This window comes from Aythya fuligula, chromosome 5 (assembly GCF_009819795.1).
Source record: "Aythya fuligula isolate bAytFul2 chromosome 5, bAytFul2.pri, whole genome shotgun sequence".
Taxonomy (NCBI): domain Eukaryota; kingdom Metazoa; phylum Chordata; class Aves; order Anseriformes; family Anatidae; genus Aythya; species Aythya fuligula.
The window spans coordinates 2,797,092-2,818,295 of record NC_045563.1 but is presented as its reverse complement, the minus strand read 5'-3'; the positions used below and the strand labels follow the sequence as shown (position 1 = coordinate 2,818,295).

General features: G+C 41.3%; 1 protein-coding gene across 1 annotated transcript in view; it reads left to right on the top strand.

The window, feature by feature from the left end:
- Positions 1 to 21,204, top strand: part of SOS2 (SOS Ras/Rho guanine nucleotide exchange factor 2) — a 52,365-nt gene that overhangs the window by 8,612 nt on the left and 22,549 nt on the right. Inside the window, exons 2-8 of the mRNA XM_032188345.1 lie at positions 1,979 to 2,104; positions 4,961 to 5,092; positions 6,743 to 6,907; positions 7,550 to 7,753; positions 9,273 to 9,416; positions 13,999 to 14,109; positions 16,035 to 16,133. Of these exons, the coding sequence (XP_032044236.1) occupies positions 1,979 to 2,104; positions 4,961 to 5,092; positions 6,743 to 6,907; positions 7,550 to 7,753; positions 9,273 to 9,416; positions 13,999 to 14,109; positions 16,035 to 16,133 (981 nt within the window). The remainder of the gene's footprint in view (positions 1 to 1,978; positions 2,105 to 4,960; positions 5,093 to 6,742; positions 6,908 to 7,549; positions 7,754 to 9,272; positions 9,417 to 13,998; positions 14,110 to 16,034; positions 16,134 to 21,204) is intronic.

The window sequence follows — 21,204 nt, the reverse complement described above, 5'->3', positions numbered from 1 at the left end:
GGTGCACAGCTTCCCGAGCTGTCTCTTTGGTTTGCCCGTGTCTCACGATCAAATTGTTTTGTTCAGACTCACAAACTGAAGTCAAGTCATTTTCCTCGTGGCACCAGCTTGCATTTTGAAGCCGAGTGCCCCTTGTGAGAGGAGGAGGCTGGCTGCGGTCAGCATGGGAAGTTTTCCTTCTGCTCTTCAGGGAGCCCAGCTTCCCTTCCTCATCTTCCAGCTCCTCTTGTCATTTCCGTGGAGAATCTTCGAGGGTTATTGTGTGGAAAATGTCATTTCTGCTTATTTCCCAGCGAGGTAGCCAGTGCTTCTGCTGTGGTAACGCTCTGCAGAGGGATGTGTGGCAGGACCTTCGCCTGATTTCCTGGTTTTCCATTGTTTTGTGAGTTCAGCTCGTGTGCAGGAAGACCGTGAAATGTTCCTGGATTACTGAAAACCCGCAGCGTGCAGCGAGTGTTTTCAGGGTGCTTTGGGCTTTCTTGAGTTTATTTTTTTCTTTAGTAGTATCAGATCTTGTGTTCAGCCGCACAACAGCTAAACGAAGCCAAAAACTATTCGTAGTTGAGGTGCAGAAAAATAAATGATGCCTGGAGGTCCATACAACTGTGACAGAACTGGGTGACTGCATTGGAAGCAGCGGCTGTGCTCCCTGCTCTCAGCTCACAGCTGCCTTGGTAATGCAAGTCTTCACTTGTGGTTTTGGAGGAAGGGTGCCAGGGCAGAACCGAGCCCTAGAAGCATGCCTTGTTACCTGGCCGGGCAGATTTCCCAGGGCATTGCACAGGAGCCCACGCATTCGGCCATCCCTTACACCACCACAGCACGTTACCCTGATTATCAGCTCCGTTACAGCACCAGGGCAGCCTTCACATTTTTGTTGTCTCCCTCTGCTCCCCTGAGATGTCCTCCCCGTCTGTGCTACCCATCCCCGAGACCTTCAGGCTGCAAACGGAGTGCCCTGAGCGTACTGCTGTGAAATTATTAGTTGCTTAACTTGGAGGAAGCCCCCTGAGCCCCTCCGTTTGTGGACTCGCCCATGGTCTATGGAGGGATGGGTTTCAGAGGAGCAGAGGTTGACCCCAAGATGTCTTCTCCTGAGAAACCACCAAAACATTTTGTCTTGTGCTCGAAACCACGGACAGAGTAATGGCGGCGTGGGTATGTACGATTCTTTTTTTGAAGTGATTAACATATAATTTGTTTTGGGGAAAGTAGGGAATTTCCCTGGATTGCATTTCTGAATCTTTTGGCTGCAGTTAAAGATGGAGTTAGCCCTTTCCTGACTGAGATGCTGCCAGGGAAAGCTGAGTGTATAGGCTAACTCCCGAGGGTGTTGGGTTTTGTTGTAAGGTCTCCCTCCTTGCTGGAGGTATTTCATGTCTCTTTCTCATGCCTCAGACAATGTTTCATGTCCATTTCAGTTCATTTTCTAGTTCATTTTCCAGTTCTCAGGCATCTCAGAGAGCTGTTGCAGCCCTTGCCCAGCGTTGTGGCCATGGCTTTTTATTGCCACAGGTTTTAAGAGTGCCTTGGTTCAGCTCCCTGCCAACCCGGTTAGCTCCTTCCCTGGTTTCCTTGCTTGTTAAGTCTTTTCCTGTCCATGCTCCTCCTCTGTTCACAAATCACCCAGTACTCATTGGTAGGGTTAGGAATAATTGTTTCTTACTCATTCTGTGGCTGAGTAACTGTGGAATTACTTACAGGGCTGGTTTGCAGTGCATCTTTAGCAGAAATCTGCCTGGGCTTAAAATTTCGTCCTGGCCATAAAAGCTAAACAGATTTAAATGGAATAGAGGCACCAACATTGCAGCAGTAGGAATTGTCATCCTAACAGCCCTGGAAAACTTGGGGGGAATTGCTGGAAGCATGCACATTTGCAGCAGGACAAGCCAGGGGTACTCTGCTTTCACTACAATTCATCCTTCTGTGCAGCTTCTGAATGAAAAAAAGGCTTAATTTCTTAAATTCTTTTGGACAGGTTCAGCAACAGGTTCACCCAAACCTTTCAGCAAAGGAAGATTCCCTCTACTACATTGAAGAGTTGATACTTCAGCTGCTAAACAAGCTATGCATTGCTCAGCCACGGACTGTCCAAGATGTGGAGGTAAGGCTAGATACTGGGAAACCGAGGGAGAAAAGAGATTCTGACCAGTGCAGGTCAGAGTTAAAGCAAGATGAAGCTGAAGAGTAGAGCTTGGTAACACTGCTTATCTAAAAGATTATATAGCATTCAAATTTCTTAGTGTGTTTAATTGGAAATTCCATTTCTGAATCGGTGGAGTTTTATGCTTTCAGCATTGTTTTTGTAAATGCAGAACGTTCTGAAAGATTTTCCTGCTGCTTGAATGCACCTTGGATGTGAGACTGAAAGGAGGTTGTGATTTTTTTCCTGCTCTTTGACATTAATATATGGAAAAAAATAAATGTTGTAATGAAAGGTTACCGTTGTTAGGCCTGGATCGTGCAGCTGAGGGAATAGAGTTGGGTGTTCCTGGAACTTTATTGAACTCACTGAGGCTCTTGTATTATTGCAGCTGTCTGCTTTTGTGTCATCAGTTAGAAAATGAGAGCTTTAATGGAGTACGCCTCAGTATACAGTCTGGAGGGAGAAAGTGCTTTCATGGAGCTGTGATCCATTATAGCTTTGCAGAGTATTACTTTTACAGCAATCTATATGTCCAGGGTTTTCAGCCTGAAACAGGGTGAAGTCCTCATCTACCATTCTCAGTGTTCATCCTGGAAAATAAATAAATAAATGTTTACAAAATAATTGCCTGAGGAGATTCGGATTTTTATTAGATGCAATAATCACCCTTTATTCAACGTTGAGTCGATTCATTAATTATTAATTGTGGTTTCTGATTAATGTATTTTGTAATACCGATGCATAAAGATTACAGTACGACAAAATAAAAGTAAAGTTTAATAGTCCTCTAATAGCTCGCAGGATTGTTACTACCTTGAGTCTGGATTTGAACCTCAGATGTGAAGTTGAGCAATCCCATGTTCTTTCTCCACTTCCCAGCTGATAAATCTTTCAGTGCGCAGGACAATTTGAGATAGCACTGATTATTTTGCCCACTAACTCCATGATTTTGTGCTTCTGAGTCACGAGATGATAAAATACCCTGTGTACGTATGAATTAATTGTTTTTTGTTAGGTCGTGTATATGCTCCACAAATAACTGTGTAGAAAGCTGCACACCATCCACCCCGTCTTCTGACAGCTCTCCAAGTTGTGCATATGAACGTCACAGCAGACACTAAATCCTGTCTATTGTATTTTAAATATACCTGGCATTTTAAAGCTGTGGTCAATAAAACATTGTTGCACTTGGCAATACAGCAGTTATTTAACTTGCAGAGTTCTGTTTAAACAGCAGTAACACGTTCCCCAAAACTTTATTATTCTGTTGATCAATAAATTCAGACTCTTCCAGAGCAGGGGAAGTAGAATTCAATTCAGTGTCAAGGTTTGTTGGTGAGGTTGCGCTGCCAGCAGGCATCTGAGAGCCCCAAGTGAAGGCTTTTGGCTCTGCTCCTCGGCTGTTTTTAGCTGTTGGGAGAAAACATGAGAGCTGTGATCTCTAAAGTTTATCATGCGGCTATTTACATAACAGCCTGGAGTTAAGGGAACTATCGGAGCATAATGTTAAACGTAAGTATTTGCAGGATCTAAAATCTCAAATCATAAATGTTTTATAAATAGTAAAAGCCCTTCAGATCGTTCCCAACAAAGTGCTGGCAACCAGTGAAGTCCTCATGCACATGATCCTTGTTACTCGTTGAAGGACATCTGAATTCCACATTTTACTCGTGATCTCCTGGTAGCATCTCAAGGAAAGTTCACTTGGTACAACCAGCCTGCAGCTTCAGGCTGCTGTCCCAGAAAGGTCCCAGCACGTTTGCCTGGCACAGGCGGCTGGCACAGCTGAACATGGAAAGGCCAAGTGCAGGTACTAAAAAGCTGCCACTAGGAAGACCTCAGTCCTCCTGTGAAATGTCAGAATACACGCAAAAATCTTTTTATCAAAGGGAGGCATAAATTTCGCCATCTTTCTCGATTCATTCTGTAGCTAACCTATCATGGAGCCGTGGCAGTTGCAGTGTCCTGGAAGACAACTCACTTTTCTTCTGTGCTCGTTATGCAATAGCTGTTTAACTTAATAAATCTGTTTTTCCTCAGTCCCTTAAGAAGCAGTAATCAGCGCTGAGTTTAGACTTGTTCTCGCCGCGTTTCGTTCCTCAGCTCTCAGGGGCTGCTGCTGCTGCAGGAAGCCCGGAGAATGCTGTGGAAAGCAGGAGGGAGGTTTTCCACGTGTTTAGCGTGGGACTGCTGCCCAAAACAGTTTGTTCTGTGGTGGGGATCATCTCACCTGTTCCTGTAGCAGGTGGGGAAGTGCGAACCTATATAAAAATGGAAATTGCATACGGTTTACTGCGGTATTGTGGGCTGTAAACTGCAGCCGCTGTGACTGGCCATGCAGCAGGGAAGCTGTTCTTGTGCGGGCTTGTGGAGTCCAAAGTGCTCCAGCCAGCCTCCTTCATGAATCATGAACTCCTACCTGCGCTTGCTTTTCGCTTCTGCCATAAAATTCATCTGATACAGGGCGAGTTACGTTCTGGTCTTTTACGAAATAGGAACAATAAAAATTTGCTTTCTTCATTTAGATCGGGAGCTGTTTAGTACTTCCTCGTGTTGTTTGTATTTTGGGCTTCTGGTCTCCGCTGAGGTTTCTTGCAGCTCTTGTTCTTTGTGCTTGGGGAAGGGAAGTTTGGGGTTACTGCAAGGAGTGAAGCTGAGTTGGGTAAGAAGGAGAGAATACTTAGGAAAACATGTTGCAAGCTCTGAGGAGGAGGATAATTGGCTATACTGCAGGGGAAGTAATTTGTTGTTTTGTTTTTTAACTTCTCTTTGATTATTGTGGTTAATCTAATTGTGTTCCTTATGTTTGGACAGGAGCGTGTTCAAAAGACATTTCCTCACCCGATAGACAAGTGGGCGATTGCTGATGCGCAGTCTGCTATAGAGAAACGAAAAAGAAGAAACCCTCTCCTGCTACCTGTGGACAAAATACACCCATTATTAAAGGTACTTAAAGCAACAACCTGATGACTGCTGCTTCTGCCCACCACACAACCCCAGCTGTATTATTGCCCTCCAGCGTAACCTTTAGATATTTCTTTAATTTGTGTGAAATTAGGTAAGTTTCTTGTACTGGCGGAAAGAGTAAATAGTCACCATAAAACGGGACAAATACATTATAGTGTGTAATAAATCTAGATCCCTGAATTCATGTTCTACACATTGGTTTGTTAACGTGTTACTCTACTTCGAAATATGACTAGTTAGTTTTTAACATAAATAAAACCCAAACTGCAATACCTTGCCTATTTCAGTAGCTCTGTTTTGATGCTTTGTTTCAAAATGCTGCAGAAGCCAAAATAGAAGAAGAGAGAACATTTAGACACCTTTCCCTGTATACTGTCAACTAAGATGTGTATCAATGTCCTTACTGTTAAAAGTCACTGATACCTTGCTTTTAAAATCCCCAGATCTGCAAAGGTGTAAAAAAGGACCAAATACTGACTTTATTGTTGGTGGGTTTTGAGGAGAGTGGCCATCTCAGTTTTCAGATGTCACATCAGTTATAACAGGTGTAGAGCTCCTTACTCCCAGCCAAGATTTAGTGTCACACAATAAGCATCTGTTCGTATTGTGCCCATGATAAAACAGTACTCTGAGTGCTGAATCATTTTCAGATCTGTGCTGAATCAATTGATTCAAGCCGATTCAAACATGGCTCTTTCTTTGGTATTTCTTTTTCTGTTTATTTTGCTTGTGGTTCATAGCTTAAAAAATGCTTTTCTCCAGTGGTGGCATTATTGAGCAGAGGTTCCAGCTGCATTGAGAAAACGTTATTCAAGCATAAGCAGAAATCAAAGCACTCTTTCAGGCATAGTCCCTGTGCTCTTACGTCCAACTTCTCAGTTTGTGACAGTAATGAGATGGGAAGAGAAGTTAGGAAAGAAAACAGCATTTACCAAGACCTGTCCAGACAACACTGGCTTGCTTTTGTGAAGTCTGCATTAGAAGTGTGTGGATGTAGATATAGAACCTGTTTTGTAAGAAGATGCATCCAGAAATGGTAAGAATGATGCTAGCATGAACTTAGTCCTGATGGTCCTGTCACAGATACGACATTGTGTGTTGCATGCTGTGTGGAACATGGAACATGCATCACAAGGAAAAAAGTGTAACATTCATCCTGTTTATGTTTTGGTCTTGTTTTTGTTTTTTTCCTGTGCAGACTTTAAACTTTTCCATCAAAACCAATTCAAAATTCAAAAACAAATCAAAAAAAGTGTGCTCTTTTTAGAAGAGTCCAGATTTGGGCCACAGTCCTGCAATAACCATAGATGTAGGCTAAAATTTAAGTACAAGACTGTTTCCAGTGAAGTCCCTTCCTTGAACAAACCCTATTTTTAGGCCTGTCATTTTTAGGGGAAGGTTTGTTGTAAGTTCTGTAGCTTTTCATCTGGTCAGTATATGGCAAAATAGCACAAGGAAGTGTTTGCAAGCATTTCCTTTGAGGCTGTTTGATGTCCTTTGTCCTTGCTATTCCATTGCTGTAAATCAGCGACACAGACAAGATCAGTTTCAGTAGATACCCAAATGTACTGTCACTCCATATGAATTTTTTGAATAAACAGCATTTTCCCCCTTGTTTTCAATTTGCAGGAGGTTCTAGGTTATAAAGTAGATTACCATGTCTCTCTGTATATTGTGGCTGTCTTAGAATACATCTCAGCTGACATTTTAAAGCTGGCTGGAAACTATGTCTTCAATATACGACACTTTGAGATCTCCCAGCAGGACATTAAAGTGTCAATGTGTGCCGATAAGGTAAGGAGTGGGTTGGCGTTTGGACAGATAGATACTGGAGGTGATATTTTTAGAGGATGCATCTGAAGTAAGATAGGAGGGAGGCTCACTGAAAGGCAGAAGCTTCTCTCTGAATTTGTGCCAGACCTGTCATGGTAGAGACTTAAGGTTAACCTAAGCCTGCTTTGGAACAGTAATACTTCTTATAAAGCAATATAAGGACAGAAAATGTTGTCCTTTGTTTCCCAGCTCTGTAACTGTCCTCCTGATGTCGCTTTGTCATGAAAGCTCTTTCCTTCTTTTTAATACAGAAAAGACCTTTAGCTTTCTATCCTCATTAATATGAGAAACATTTTTGTTGAATTTTATCTTTATCAGCAGGGTTTTGTCAAAAGCTTATGCAAGATGCCTTGTTTTCAAAGTTCGTTCTGCATGAATTGTAACTTGTTTTCTAGGTCGTACTAACTTATAAAGGGAAAAATGGCTTTGGCATCTGTTCCAGCCTTCTGCTGCCAAAGTTTAAATATTACTCCGTTGTGAAAGTGATCACAGAAAGTATTGTATTAAAAACTCAAAGGATTTCTCTGAACACATTGAAATAGCTGAGCTTGATCCAAGTGTAAAAATCAGGCTTGCATGTAATTTTTTTAATTTCTGTGCTAGGTTTTGATGGATATGTTTGATCAGGATGACATCGGCTTGGTTTCTCTCTGTGAAGACGAGCCCTCTTCTTCTGGGGAACTCAACTACTACGACCTAGTGAGAAATGAAATTGCAGAAGAAAGGCAATATCTGCGGGAGCTGAATCTGATAATAAAAGTATTTCGGGAAGCTTTCCTATCTAACAGAAAATTGTTCACACCTAACGTAAGTCCTTAATAGGTTATTGATGTGTAACGCTGGTTTCTCCATTAGCAGCCATAACATATCAATTTTACATTAACTGCACTGGAGGTAAAATTGAATTTGATTTATTGTATGTCAGCGCATAACAAGCGGTGCCTGTATATGAAATAAACGGGAGGAATTGCCATTAAGGGCATGAAGAGCGCTGCTCTCAGAGTGAAGCCTGATGGACAGGGTTCCTGGCTGGATGCCAGCGAGAGCTGGTGCCCTTTGGCCATGGATGTAATAGTTAACTTCTGCTTAACACAAGAATTATCTACCTGCATGTACGCTGAATGCAGATGAATGCTTGAATTGACATTTGAAGTCCATTCCAGGGCCCCCTATCTGCAGAAACTGCAAATAAAACAGCCCTTGGCTCCAGATTCGCTAGCATGTGACTGACTGTAAAGGAAATCTCTGTTTGATTTATGGTTCAAGTACTTGATAATTGACTGAAATTGTATTTGTGGCAAATTTTGTTTTCAGGATGCTAGAGTCTTAAAGGAGAAGCACAGCTCTTGTAGGAGAAGTTATAGTAATAAGAGATTTGTGAACCCTTCATGTGGGAGGGAGGAAGGAGAAGGGGACCAGGCCAGCAAAACCTGAACTGGGATTCTTAAGTGACACCAGAAAGTTAAACAGAGAGGCAGCAGAAGACGTTCTCCTTACTGCTGAGCATGGAGGTCCCTCGGTAGCTGATGGGACATCAGAGAATTGTGAAAATATGGGGAGAGAATTCAAATAAAGAAGATAGGGGGAGAAGGGAGTGATGTTTTGGAGTTGAGGAATATTCTTTGTTACGTGGGAATGGGTATGAAAGACTGAGATTGCTCGTTCCCATGAGGAGCTTGCCACGGTCTTGCAGCGAGCAGGACAAAGAAAGCTGCAGGGTTAGGTAGGGGCAGAGGAGGCTTTTGAGAAATGTTTTTCAGGGGGGTCAGAAGAAGAATGAGAGCTGTTGGAAGAGATCGCGTAGTTGCGTGCCTTTGTGGTGTGTGAATCTGAAAAGTCTAAAAGCAGGCTTTGTAAAAAGAAACTGCCAGCTCAGCTCCTCTGTACCCAGGTAGTGTTTTTGCTGAAGCAGCCCAGTGCTGCTTTAGTTTTACCTGTGCTCTTGAGGCTCTGACCTTGGAGCTGCTTTAAGTGGCCACCTTCCTATTGTGTTCGGAGACAAGAAGCATCAGAGAGGAAAATAACAGCTGTGAATTGTGGCTGAAAAGGCTGGACATTTCTGTCCAAAGCTCGGAGCAGACTGTACCCAGACTGCTGCCCTTCCAGCCTCGGAAGGAAGGTGTACTTTCTTTTGCTGGGGTGAGAATTGTGCAAGGCTGGATGTGCCCAGACAAGCCTGCTGGGCTGGGGAGGCCACGTAATTTAACTTTCTTCCTAGCTGTTTTCCACTTACCTCTTGGTTCAGACTTCCTGAAAAATGCTGTGGTATTTACATAAACAAAATACACGGTTCTAAACACTACTAAGAGACATTTCACGTTCGCAGGATATCGATGTGGTATTCAGCAACATTTCAGATATTCATGAGTTGACAGTGAAGCTTTTGGGATTGATTGAGGATACTGTAGAAATGACTGATGAAAGCAGTCCTCATCCTCTGGCTGGCAGCTGCTTTGAGGATCTTGCAGAGGTAAGGGCTTTGCTTTGCTTTGCTTTTAATGTTGTGGTTTGGTTTTGTTGCCTTTTTTTTTTATCCTTGGTAAATTTTTGGTCATGACTCTAGTATCACCAGTAAGTTTATGGCTGTAATTAGTTCTCTTAATAGGCTCTGAACAGAGATCTTCCTTACCTATTCTTTAATAGGTAAGCTAAAGTATATTTTTTGCCCATCACAAAACCTGTATCAAGCAGGTGAGCACGAAACCAAAACCTTACTTTGTAGTGGGAATTAATTGCTACAATCCTGTAGGGATGTGGTTTTGAAAAGCAATTACCTGGGACACTTACTGGAAGAAGGTGGTACATAGGTTTCTGGAGGCTTTGGTGTCAGGCCCAGTGCTACCCAAAAATTGTTGCCGTCGTAAGGTGACTTGAATTACTCAGACAAATGCGTTGTTACACATCTGGAATGGGAAATGTCCATGCAAAGCAGTGACTCTGGGAGGGAATGAATGATCAGAACAGACAAGCAATTAAGCAGGTTCTTTACTGTTCAGTATTATGGCAAAAGTGCTACTGATATCCATTGACCTATAGGTATAAAAGAGGAGGAATTAAGGGGAGAGGCTGCACATGGAATTCGCGTGGCTCATGCTGGAACATTACTAACAGTTCTTTTGTCAGGTTTGTGTGTTTGTTTCTGTTTTAATGGGGCTTTCACTTTCAAATACTGGAAGGACAGCAGCAGAGAGTCATGGAAGTAGTTTCAGAGAAAGAAATAGTCAGAGATAGAGCTCAGTTTAGTCAAACAATATGAGACAGGTACTGTCATGACCGTAAAACTGAGTACAGAATTGCTCAGGAATTTATCGTGGAGGGGCACAGCAAAAAGCAGTATCTGGAAGGCAACAGGACAGTTCAGGTTAGAAATCTGCCACACCTGTGTAACTGTCAGGGGAGCTAACTCTTGGAGTAAATAACCAAGGTGGGTGTGGATTGGATTTTTTTCTGCCTCAGGACACGTTTAAATGAGAGATGTGTTGAGCCCGGTTTTCTGAACCAAAGTGTTAGGGTAACCGTGTAAACCATATGGGCTGTGTTAGAAAGGAAGTCAAATGAGATGTTCTGGCCTGAGAGAGAGAATATCTCAGACAAATCACACAGTGAGTGTGAAGTTTATGGTTTTATCTTAAAAGTACTATGTTTAAGTAAACGAGAACCTGTAACTTCTCTATTTCATTTTTAAGTACATCTGATTTTTAGAGCCGGAGTGCGTGAACCCACCAGTGCCACCTGGAAAAGAATTATATTCTTGTAGGTGTCAGGAATATACATCCTTCAGCCCCTGTGCTGCTCACGTAGGAATATACCATAAAGATCAGGTTTTGCTGTCTTTATTTAAATTAAGCCACTCAGGAGATCTATCAGTAGAAAAGTCTGGTTGAATAAGTCTTAGCTCTTAAAATGTTAAAGCATCATTGCTTATACAATGACAGGGAAAAACACTTGAACAACAAATTAAAGTAGCTATTATATAAAATTGAAAAAAAGACTTAAAATTTGAAATAGTACAGCACAATCATATATTGCAGTTTGTGGCAAAAGTATTCTTCAGCATCCTGTGCTCTAAAGGAAATAAATTATTTCAAATGAGTAAAAATCTGGTTTGCTTTTTATTAACTGAAAAACTTCAGCAGGTGATGAAGAACATTATTCTTCAAACCTACTTTTTATGCAGTTAGTAAGTTTGAATTGAATAATGGAATTAATGCAGAAAAAGACGTACTTAATTGTTCATTTGATCATCTCACAGGTCTAGATCATCTTTCTGTGGATATGTGTAAAAGGGATCATTAAAGAGAGATTGGAAAATGAACTGTTTATTTGCTCTGCCTATCGTACTGCCAGGCTTGTTTGCTTAGTGCTTCCATTATAAAGGTCCTTCAACTTGTTTGGAAGGATAATTAAAAACAAACAGCCCTTGCAAGCTGGAATTTTCCTGCTTTGTCTGTTGTTTTTTTTTTCTGCATCAGTCCTCTGGAAAGCTTTAACCATAAATATTATGGTGTTTTTGAGATAGGGAAGTATGGGGAAAATAAGTTTTCCCTGGTGTGAAACAAATTCAAAAACTTGATGCCTGACGCACATGAGTGGGACATGGATATTTGCTAAATATGTGGGTAAACACATTTTTTGTTTTAGCTTGGCGCTACCCTTTGCAATTCTCACTACCACAACATGTTTTTAACGATTGCCTTAGATAATCTCATCTGTGGTGTTCAGTTGGTGGCAGGAGAACAGCAAGAGTGAGGGCAGTGCCTTTGAGCCTATGCTGAAGTTGTCTTCAGAAGGCAGCTAACAAAGCAAGGTTATTAGCAGTAGATTGTAAATTTGTTACGCTGGTATTGGTGTTTTCCTGGGAGATGTTTTAGGTATCCACAAAGCAAAAAAAAAGACGCCAACAGCTGCACTACAGCAAAAGGAGCTGCAAAGTACAAACACCACTCCAGAGCTGTGCGCTGCGTTAAGATAGGTTATATAGGCATCAAGTTAACGTCTCCGTAGCTCAGGAGGTTTTGTGAAATTGCAAACATAAAATCCAAGTTTTTTTTTCTGATCGTTCTCTTGGGGAAGATAGCTAATGCAGTTTGGTTCAGTCTTGTGCTCAGAAAACAAAACCGAAAACTTGAAATATCGATTAAAGTCTGAGTGGAGGAAACTGAAAACACTTCTAAAATGCAGTAAAAGGCAGTAAAAGCACATCATAAATGTGTTGGTCTGGCTCCCCCAGTAGATGTGCATGCGAGATTACATTTTGAGTAGTTCCAGCTCTACGCTGTGCTTGTGTCCAGTGGCACAGAGGGGAGAGTGCCAGCCCGTGGAGCAGCTGCAGCCGTCTGTGTCCCTGCCAACTGCCTCTGGATGCAGCCGAGCCCATGCCCATGGATGATTTAATGCTCCTGAAAAGGTTTATATTCATTTTTTGTCACGGCTGCTATGGAAAAGAGAAGCCGTGTGTGCAGTGTTGCCTTCCTCATCTTTAGTTTGGACACTGTCAAGTGAGACCCTCGTATCCCATGCCTGTAGGTAGTGGGCAAGAGCGTCATATCACCAAAAGAGCAGGCTGTAAATGGCATTCAGACTGCTCAGGAAAATCAGCCTGCTCATTTAGTGCCTCCTCGTTCCTTGGCAGCTGCTGCTGCTGATCTGCCAAATCTTTTTTTCCCCACCACGAGATACAGCCTAATGCGAATGGACAGTAATGAGTAGAACTTGAGGATGAGGCTGAGTGAGGATTAGAATTTGCATGTGAAAAGAGAGCGAGTTCTTTGCTTCTCCTTCCCCAGAAGAGTTGAATCAGAGCTGCCCATGAGTAAAGTAGGAAATCCCCTGTGCCCCCGGCCATACGAGACTTGAGACTTCACCTGAATGTTCCAGTGAGCCTTTGTGGTGCTCGGTGCTCCCAAATTCTGCTTCTGCATTAGGGGGAAAGAGGGATGTGCTAATTCTGGGCGTGGAGCCATCCGCAGAGACTCACTCTGTGATTCACGAGTGATTCAGCCCCGTGAATCTGCAGACTCAGGAACAGCCTGGCGGGCTGTGGAGCAGGTGATCTATGGGCAGTCGTAAATGAGTCCTGCAGAGATTCGTGTCAAGTCAGGCTTCCGTCCCATCCTGCTGCGGTTGGTATTCCAGAATCGCGGCCAGGTGCCCATCCAGAGTTGTGATTTCTGCACCTGGAACTGTCGGGGTCAGCCTGCATCCTGTGTCACCCTGTGCAGACTCCTTAGAGTATCCAGTGGCTCGTGGTGGAGATCTTCCATCTGGAAGCTATGGATGCCACAACTTTTTGGAGGCTTTATTTTATCAAATCCCAAGTATACTGTGTTGGAATTGGTGGGACTGTATTTGAACTCCCTTAAGAGCTCTTGTTTTCTAGTAATCTTTTGGATGTGTTGCTCAACCTACTCTTGCTTCTCCATCCTTTTCACAAGAGCAAAATCCATGCTTTTCTACAGGCCAGTGTTAGCCCCCAAAGACTCATTTGACCCCCTTAGAGGGCTTTATTTACCCCGAGACTCTTGCAGGCTTGTTACTTTGTGCCGGTGAGATATTTTCCCTGCTTTACAACATGGCCAGAGGAGTGTGCAGAAGGCTGGTGTTCACAACAGGCCATCTTTAAGCAGTGTGTTCTGAAATGGAGGTGGCACAACAATGCCTCCTTGTGACAATGTCCAAAGTTCACCTGAAGTGGCACTTTACCTTCACTTCTTTCCAAATTTTCATTCCTTGCTGCCAGAGGAGGTGAATTAACCCTTCTTTGTGAAATGTGGGGGGGCTGAAAACTCTTGGTGATTCCCACTGTTTCAGTAAAACGGTTTGTATTAGCGATAAGTATGGTGAGGTTGACAATTGCTGAGAAAATGTTTTGTGCATTTACAACTTAGCAGTAACAGAGATGTGTGGCGTAATGAATATTTTTGTTTTGCAAAATGGATCTTGTGAAAAGTTCTACATGTCTATCTGCTTATTAACAGAATGAATTGTGCCAACAGGGCCAGAAGTATGTTGCATTCTTCTTGTATGTATCTTAATTCTCTGCCTTTATTTAGGAGCAAGCCTTTGATCCATATGAGACCTTGTCCCAGGATATTCTCTCTCCACAATTTCATGAGCATTTTAATAACTTGATGGCAAAACCTGCTGTTGCTCTTCACTTTCAGGTAAGTGCAAATGAGAAATACTGAATTGATTTGGTTCTCAGGTTTTGAAGGTTTGGATTCTCTTGGTTTTGAATAGAGGGGGTAACCTTTCATACCCGCTGTTTCTACTTCTCTTTTGCCTTTTAACAGCAACCACAGGCATCAGGGAGTGATATTTGCATTTTCTTCCTTGGATATCCCAGGTCCCACATTTGGCATTGGGATTGGCTGACAGTTTTTCCAAGAAAACTGCAGAAATCATTTCTTTAATAGGACTCTCCAGCAAGATCATCTGTGATGATGTTTTCATTATTATTTTTTTATTTTTAATCTCTGCCAGCTTGGCAGATCTATTAAAGGCTGCTGCTGTTCAGAAGAAAGCTGAGCTCGTGTTCAGTAGTGCACTTAGAGGAGCTGCAGTGTGCATTCAGTCACTGGGGCTCCCAGCTAAACCCGTTACAGTAGCACTTAGTTTGTACAGTTCACTGGGACCTGCATCTCTGAGAGCACAAATTCCTCTTCTTCAGAGTATTTCCAGCTCTGAGTGCTTGGTAAGCTGCCTCATCTTGCTCTGAAATATTACTTGGTGAATGAAGTAAGGCCCTCTATCCATCTCCCTAGCAAATTTAAAGCCCCAAACTATATTCCAGATTAAATTGGTAATCGAATTATTTGACAATCAATCTGGGCTCCTCTCTGACTCTCCTTCCCATAGGAGGGTTTGGGCTTTCCTAGGAGTGTTCCTCCACCCTTCCCCAAGCTCTGAAGGAAAGGCAGAGATCCAGGCTCTGGGCTGTGGCCTTGCAGGAGCTGTCTCTGGCAATTGCAGAGAGATGCAGCCAGAAGTCTTAAACAAGGGGGAGGGCTCGTTTCCAAAACGGAGATCAGGTAATTCGGTTCCTGTTTGGTGTGGAAGAGGACAAGGATTTCACCGTCAGCTGGAAAAATTCTTCTTGTCTCACAACCCAGATTTCTGTGTTAGTTAACTGCTGGGAATGGGAGAGGATTTCTGATGCATTTTCTAACTCACAAACTTGTGATATCTCAGCTTTTGAGGAAGGGGAGATACTAACATTAACGTCTTCAGCGATGATACCCCATATTTCTGTGGTATTTTGGGTAAAAATGGCAGCACAGCATGCCTAATTGAGAGGAGGGGTGATTAGAGGCAAGTTGGTGACGAGGATAGAAGCCCTGGCTGTTCTTGAACATACCAGTGTTTTCTTTAAATTCTGCAGCAAACTGTGGCCCACAGTGAAACATGTTTTGGAAGTGGGCATGAGAATTGTTCTGCATTCTGGGATGTGTCTGCAATCACAGGGGCAGCTTAGCCACAGATAGCGCGTTATTTTTAGGTGTTGTCGCCTTGAACTGTTGTTATTAATTGAGTAATCTCAGCAAACTGCTGAGATACAAAGGTGTCCAGGGCTTGTGATATGACCATCTTCTGTATTAAAGGGTTCTTATAAAAAGAATTGTGGTTAACTTGGTCATCTATCTTATCTATTTGATTTGCTCCTTCTGGCAAAAACGTAAACCATTCAGCTGGTTACCTCTTTCAACAGCAAGATTGTGCCAGCATTTGGGGGGGTTCCCAGAGCTATGGGCTTGCTAGTGAGCGTGCATTAAAATCCACCCTGAGCTGCTGATAGAAAAAAAGCGTTTGCATTATCTGCAAAAGGGTGTTCACAGGGTCTGTTGCTTGATGTCAGAGCATTTTTTGTTGTCTCTGAATTTTGCAGGGAGTCTCATTAGACGAACGATTTTGCAAAATTCCTTGCTTGTAAGCATAGAGTAGTGCAGATCGTGACGCCCTGGATCTGTTAGCCCAAGCATCTTGCTGTGAGCAGGGCTAACTTCAGAATCTGACCAGGGTGCTCAGGGCGTTGTCCAGCCCTGTTTTGAGTATGTCACTGTAAGGAATCCTGTTTGTTCTTCCTTTTCAGTCTACTGCTGAAGGCTTTAAAGAAGCTGTGCGATACGTCCTCCCACGACTCATGCTCATCCCAGTCTATCATTGTTTGCACTACTTTGAGTTACTACAGGTAAGTGATGCCACGCTCTTCCTTCCTGCTAAAAACCTTTCTTTATGTGGACAGTCAGAGCTTTTAGATAGGCAATTAGATTTTATTTACTGCTGCTGAAAATCGAAAGTTATATCAAACATTAATTCGACATCAGGGTACGTCTGAAAAATAAATTAATGTGAAAAATCATCAAAAGCACCTCTTGTTATGAATATTTGAAGTAGTTTTTATATTTTATTCAGCTAAACCTTTACTGAGTGTGAGTTCTAACATAGTTTAAAATGTAATACACACATATTTTAATTCCTTCTTTCCTAGAGTTCTGCATTTTATGGCCATTCAGTAAAAGCTAAGCATGATTCAGAAAAGTATTCTCAGTGCCAAGTCACACTACAGTTGTAGCTCAGCTGATCTTGGTGGGGCTGGGGTGGTGGAGAGCACTTCTTTTCAGCAAGGAATAATCTGTTCTTAATGTTATATTATTTGTCTTGAGCCCTAAACTGAAGAAATACTGCAAAAAAGTACCAGTTTTCATGGTGTACCACACTTCCTCCATGATAAGGAAGGATGAAAATAAGTGATAATATTTTCTTACTTTGTATCTTCCATGCAATGGTATTGATGAAATACGCAGGCGTTACGGAATTCTGATTTAGCTGATTAAAAATTATCCCTCTAGGATGTATTTTGGGGGTCTTACCATACAAATTGTTTACATTGGCATCCAGTCTGTATGAGCTGTGCTGCCTATTAAGGCATTACTTAAATTACAATAGCCTTGCTTGGTCTGACCACATATCACTTGGGCGTATTTTATTCTGATATGCACTAGCAAGGTAGTTCACATCAGTAGATATTTCCCCTGGGTATAACAGCTAAAAGCCAAAAAGTAACTAAGCGTGGATCTTTTTTGCTTACAAGCAAATGTTTCTGCAGTGAGTTATGAGATCAGAGGCCAGCAGTCAGCAGAAATTTAACATCTGAGATCTATAATGACCATTCTTGAATAAGAAAAAGCACCCTTGCTGTAGAAAATGTAGTGTCTTGAAAAAATACTTAGGTCAGAGCTTTTGGAAGTAGTTGAGGATAATGTAAAAAAGTTTCTGTTCGCCCTATTGTGTTGGGAAAGTTTGTAATACGAATAAGGTTAAGTGAATTATTAACTAAATGGGATATACTCAGATTAAATAGATGGAATATCCTGTGGCTATAGCTGACATTTCGTTAATAGCTTCAGAAATTACACTTTTTTTTTTCTTTTTTTTTTTTTTAAGTTCTCAGTGTAAAAAGCACTGTTAGCAGTGTTGTACAGCGCTATGTGTTCTGTGGTCTTCCATTGTATTTCAGGATTTATTTGAATGAAGGAAGAATAGGAAACTTTGCAACCTAGAACATCTGTAATGCAATATAAAATCTTCTCAAGAGTAAAGGAACTCATACCAGAAAAAATAACAGTTGGCTTAAGACTAGGTTTGTGATTAATAACTAACAAGTACTCTTTTTTTTTTTACCCTCCATAATACTGGTCATTTGACATGAGCCAGGAACCACACATAGCAATGTATGGATTTACCAGGATCATGTAGAAAGTTTTAAATCCAAGTGACTTCAACAAATTTTAAATCTGCAAGTGTTTCTGTTGATACTCAGCTTAGAAAAAAGTTAACAAAGCTTAAAAAAGCATCCCTGTCAGAGCTTTTATGCAGATTACTGCAGATCTATTTTGAGAACCTAAAATTTAAATTGCCATAGTTTTAGTATTTGCCGTTGTAAAACTTGTGTTTCTATGAGGAGAGCTTCAAAAAGAAAAGAAACACAAAGCTGAGAACTAAAGGATGGCAGCAGAAGTGCAGCGTTGTTCTGTGAGCCTTGCTGTGAACGCTTACAGCTTCGTAACTACATCTCCTTTTCAAAATAGTGCAACTTCCCTTTCCGCAAGGGTCAGTTGCATATGATAAGTCTCTGGAACTTCTTAAAATGTTGTTCTTTCATGTTTCAACGACACAATTAGTTCAGTGACCTGTATTATGCTGAAGGTCAGGCTAATGTTTGATCCATTGTGTCTTAAAGCTGGGAATGAGAGTGCCTCGGTATGAAATTAAAGAATGAAATCGTGAGCCCCAGCTTTGGGAGAATCCAAGCATTTACCTGATTTTACAAGCTCTGTGGAGTTTGCTTGCTATTCAGGGAAACGATGACATGCACATCTTACCAGCCAGTGTTTTGTTTTGAGTGTTTTGTAATTTGTTTTCAAATTTAAGATTAAATGCTTAGCATACGAACTTGTTAGTTTTTTCTTCAGTGGCAGGAAAGGGTGGTTACTATTTCTGTTTTAAACTGTTGCACAGAGAAGACAATTCATTTTTGATAGCCTGTCTTAAGTTTGCAATGCTGTAAGTGTTTTCTGTCTCATGGGAGGCTCTGAGTCTGCTCAGATCTCCGGCTAATATCGATGGGATCAGCTTCTAAATGCACGTTCTTCAAATTGCCTCAGGTCTTTGAAGAATAATCTGGAGGTAGTAGAAAAAGTTTTGTTTCTTTTAATTGTTTTTACCTTTATTACAAAGTAACAGGATTCTGCATGAAAGGTAATTAGCCAATGGTTTGGTTTTTTTTAGCTAGGGAATTCTGATAGTAAACATGATGAAATTTGACCTTTATCCAAATAATCATAATTACCAAACCTTTTGTTGTGATCACTTCATTTGCAGGTTTCAAATCTGAACTTCATGTTGTATTTTGAAGACATCCTAAACCTACAGCAGTGATTCTTAAAAAGCAGAGTGTTTTTAGGGATAGCAAAAGCATTTATTCAACAATATTAGTAAGTTATGAAGTATGGGTGACTGCTTCTCTCATGCCATTGTATTTGGCTCTAGGAACCTTGGTTGAAAATGGAAGCAGAAGAGGAACAGAATACTCATATAGAATATTTTCTTGGCTTCAGCAGAGAGAAAAGCTAAGTTTGCTAACTTTATTTATGAGCAACAGTCTGAAAAAAAAAACAACCTAAAAACCCCAAAGCTACTGAATTTGGGAGGTAAATAAAATAATGATTTACAGAAGTGCAGGCCCTGACGTTTGCTCTCCTGCAAAACAGGAAAACTAAATTGGATTAAATTAAAGTTTGAAAAGCATGAAAATCTTTTCAAGCAGAACAACTTTCCTCTTTGCAAAAGCCTGGACATGCAGCCATTTCGTGCAAAATCTGCATCAGAATATGGAAAGGGCTTTCCTAGTCCTTTCCGTATCGATTTCCTCTGGTTTGTCTGCTCTTGGGTAGCAGCAGCAGAGATGTCTCTATTCTCCAGAAATACTCCAGGAAATAGCCTTTGAACACCCTGCTGTCACTTCTCTTTAATGACGTTGATTGCTTATTCAAATCATGACAGAAGACAAACCTTACCTTGGATTGTTTCGCAACGCGTGATTGTAGTGAAGGTTGAAGGAAGTCACACTAAGGAAATACCTTGAAAAATGACTGGTAGCAATCAAAAAATGTTAGCTCTTGCCAACAGGTAACAAATGCGTTCAGACTGTGACATTTTTAATTGATTATCCAAATATTTTGTGTTTCAAATCACTAATTTTGACACTTGGGAGGACAGACACCTGAATGCTGGCAGTGTAGAGAAGTGCTCAGTGTTTCATCAGTCTTTCAAGCTCCAGTAATGTTTTCATAAACGTCTGTCAATACAAGAGTTCCAGGAAACATTACTCAGTAAATGCAGTGGGAAGGACTCGAGGGGTCACTTATCTATCCAAGTCCTGAACAAGGTGTGAGACAGATGAATCTTTAAAATCCTGAAAATCAGCAGCTCGAGTCTGTGCACAAGTCCAAGATGGCTTGCTTTTATTGACTAGAGAACACAGCCTGCCTTCTCATGTGACTGTCAGACACAAGATTGCCCCTAATTCATGCATGTGACTCACTATGTAGTTATCAGGCAACCCAAAGTATATGAAATTCTGCCTTTTGATCTTTTCCACTGTTACCTAATTGCTGACACAGACAGAAACCCTGGCCAGTATGTTACAGGATCATCATGGCGTGATTTCCTTAATGAATACCGTGCTTCATTACTGTTCTCTCCCAGTTTTCTGTATAATAAAAAAAAAATGAATAGTTAATACTCAATTTGTCTGGTATTCTTAAATACATCTGATATATGTAGGACCCCTTTTTCCCTTTACCTGTAGATTTACATATTTTCTCTGTCTAGCAAATGTTGCACTTTTGTTAATCTGCTGTTTAGTCAGAAAAATGCTCAATATGAACAGGCATTTGGAAAAGCAGATATTGGTCAAGTGATTACAGAGAATGAGCTTCAGGTAGTCTGCCTGATCTTCAGGAATCTGTTAAGATGTAGAAATGGATTAAATTACTAGACAAGTGGGGTTTTGTTTGTTCAATACCAACAACAAAAGCAAAGTACGCCCTTTGACATCTGTTAACTGCCAAAGTCTCACTTCGGGAAGGGTATGCAAGAAATTGTGCTTGGGACATGGGAGGAAGAAAAGTATTTTATCAGGCTCAGTAGCTTTACCCAATTCTAGGATATGGCACTTTTCAAGCCATTTTTATGTTCTTTGCATTTCTATGGCAGATGCAAAGGAAAAAAAAAAAAAAAAGGGTTTCCACAGAGATTTAAGTCTTATTTTTTTCCTTTCCCTGTACTGTTCCCCAGCTCATAAACCTCCCAGAAGTTTTTTGCCACGAAACTCTCATTTCTCTAACACGCAAGATGAAGGTTGTTTGGGCATGTGAAAAACAAAAAATTCAGTGATTTAAATTAAAGGAAGAGAGTGGACCAATCTGGTCAAATCCCATTCTCTCAATTACTTTTAGAGGAAGCTACATATCCTTGCTGAGGGAACTTAGTGGGGAAAAGAAAAGAAGGTTTCTGCCATGCTGAGTGATTGTAAGTAAGATTTCTCTTGAAGTATGGAGGTAAAACAGAACTTACCCAGAACTGCATGGCTTAGTGTCTTGATATTGCCCACCAAATCAGTTTGCCTAAGTTTTCATTAAAGAAATCATACAATCTTGAACATGAAAGGGGTTAAAAAGCAAAATCTCTCTTATTTA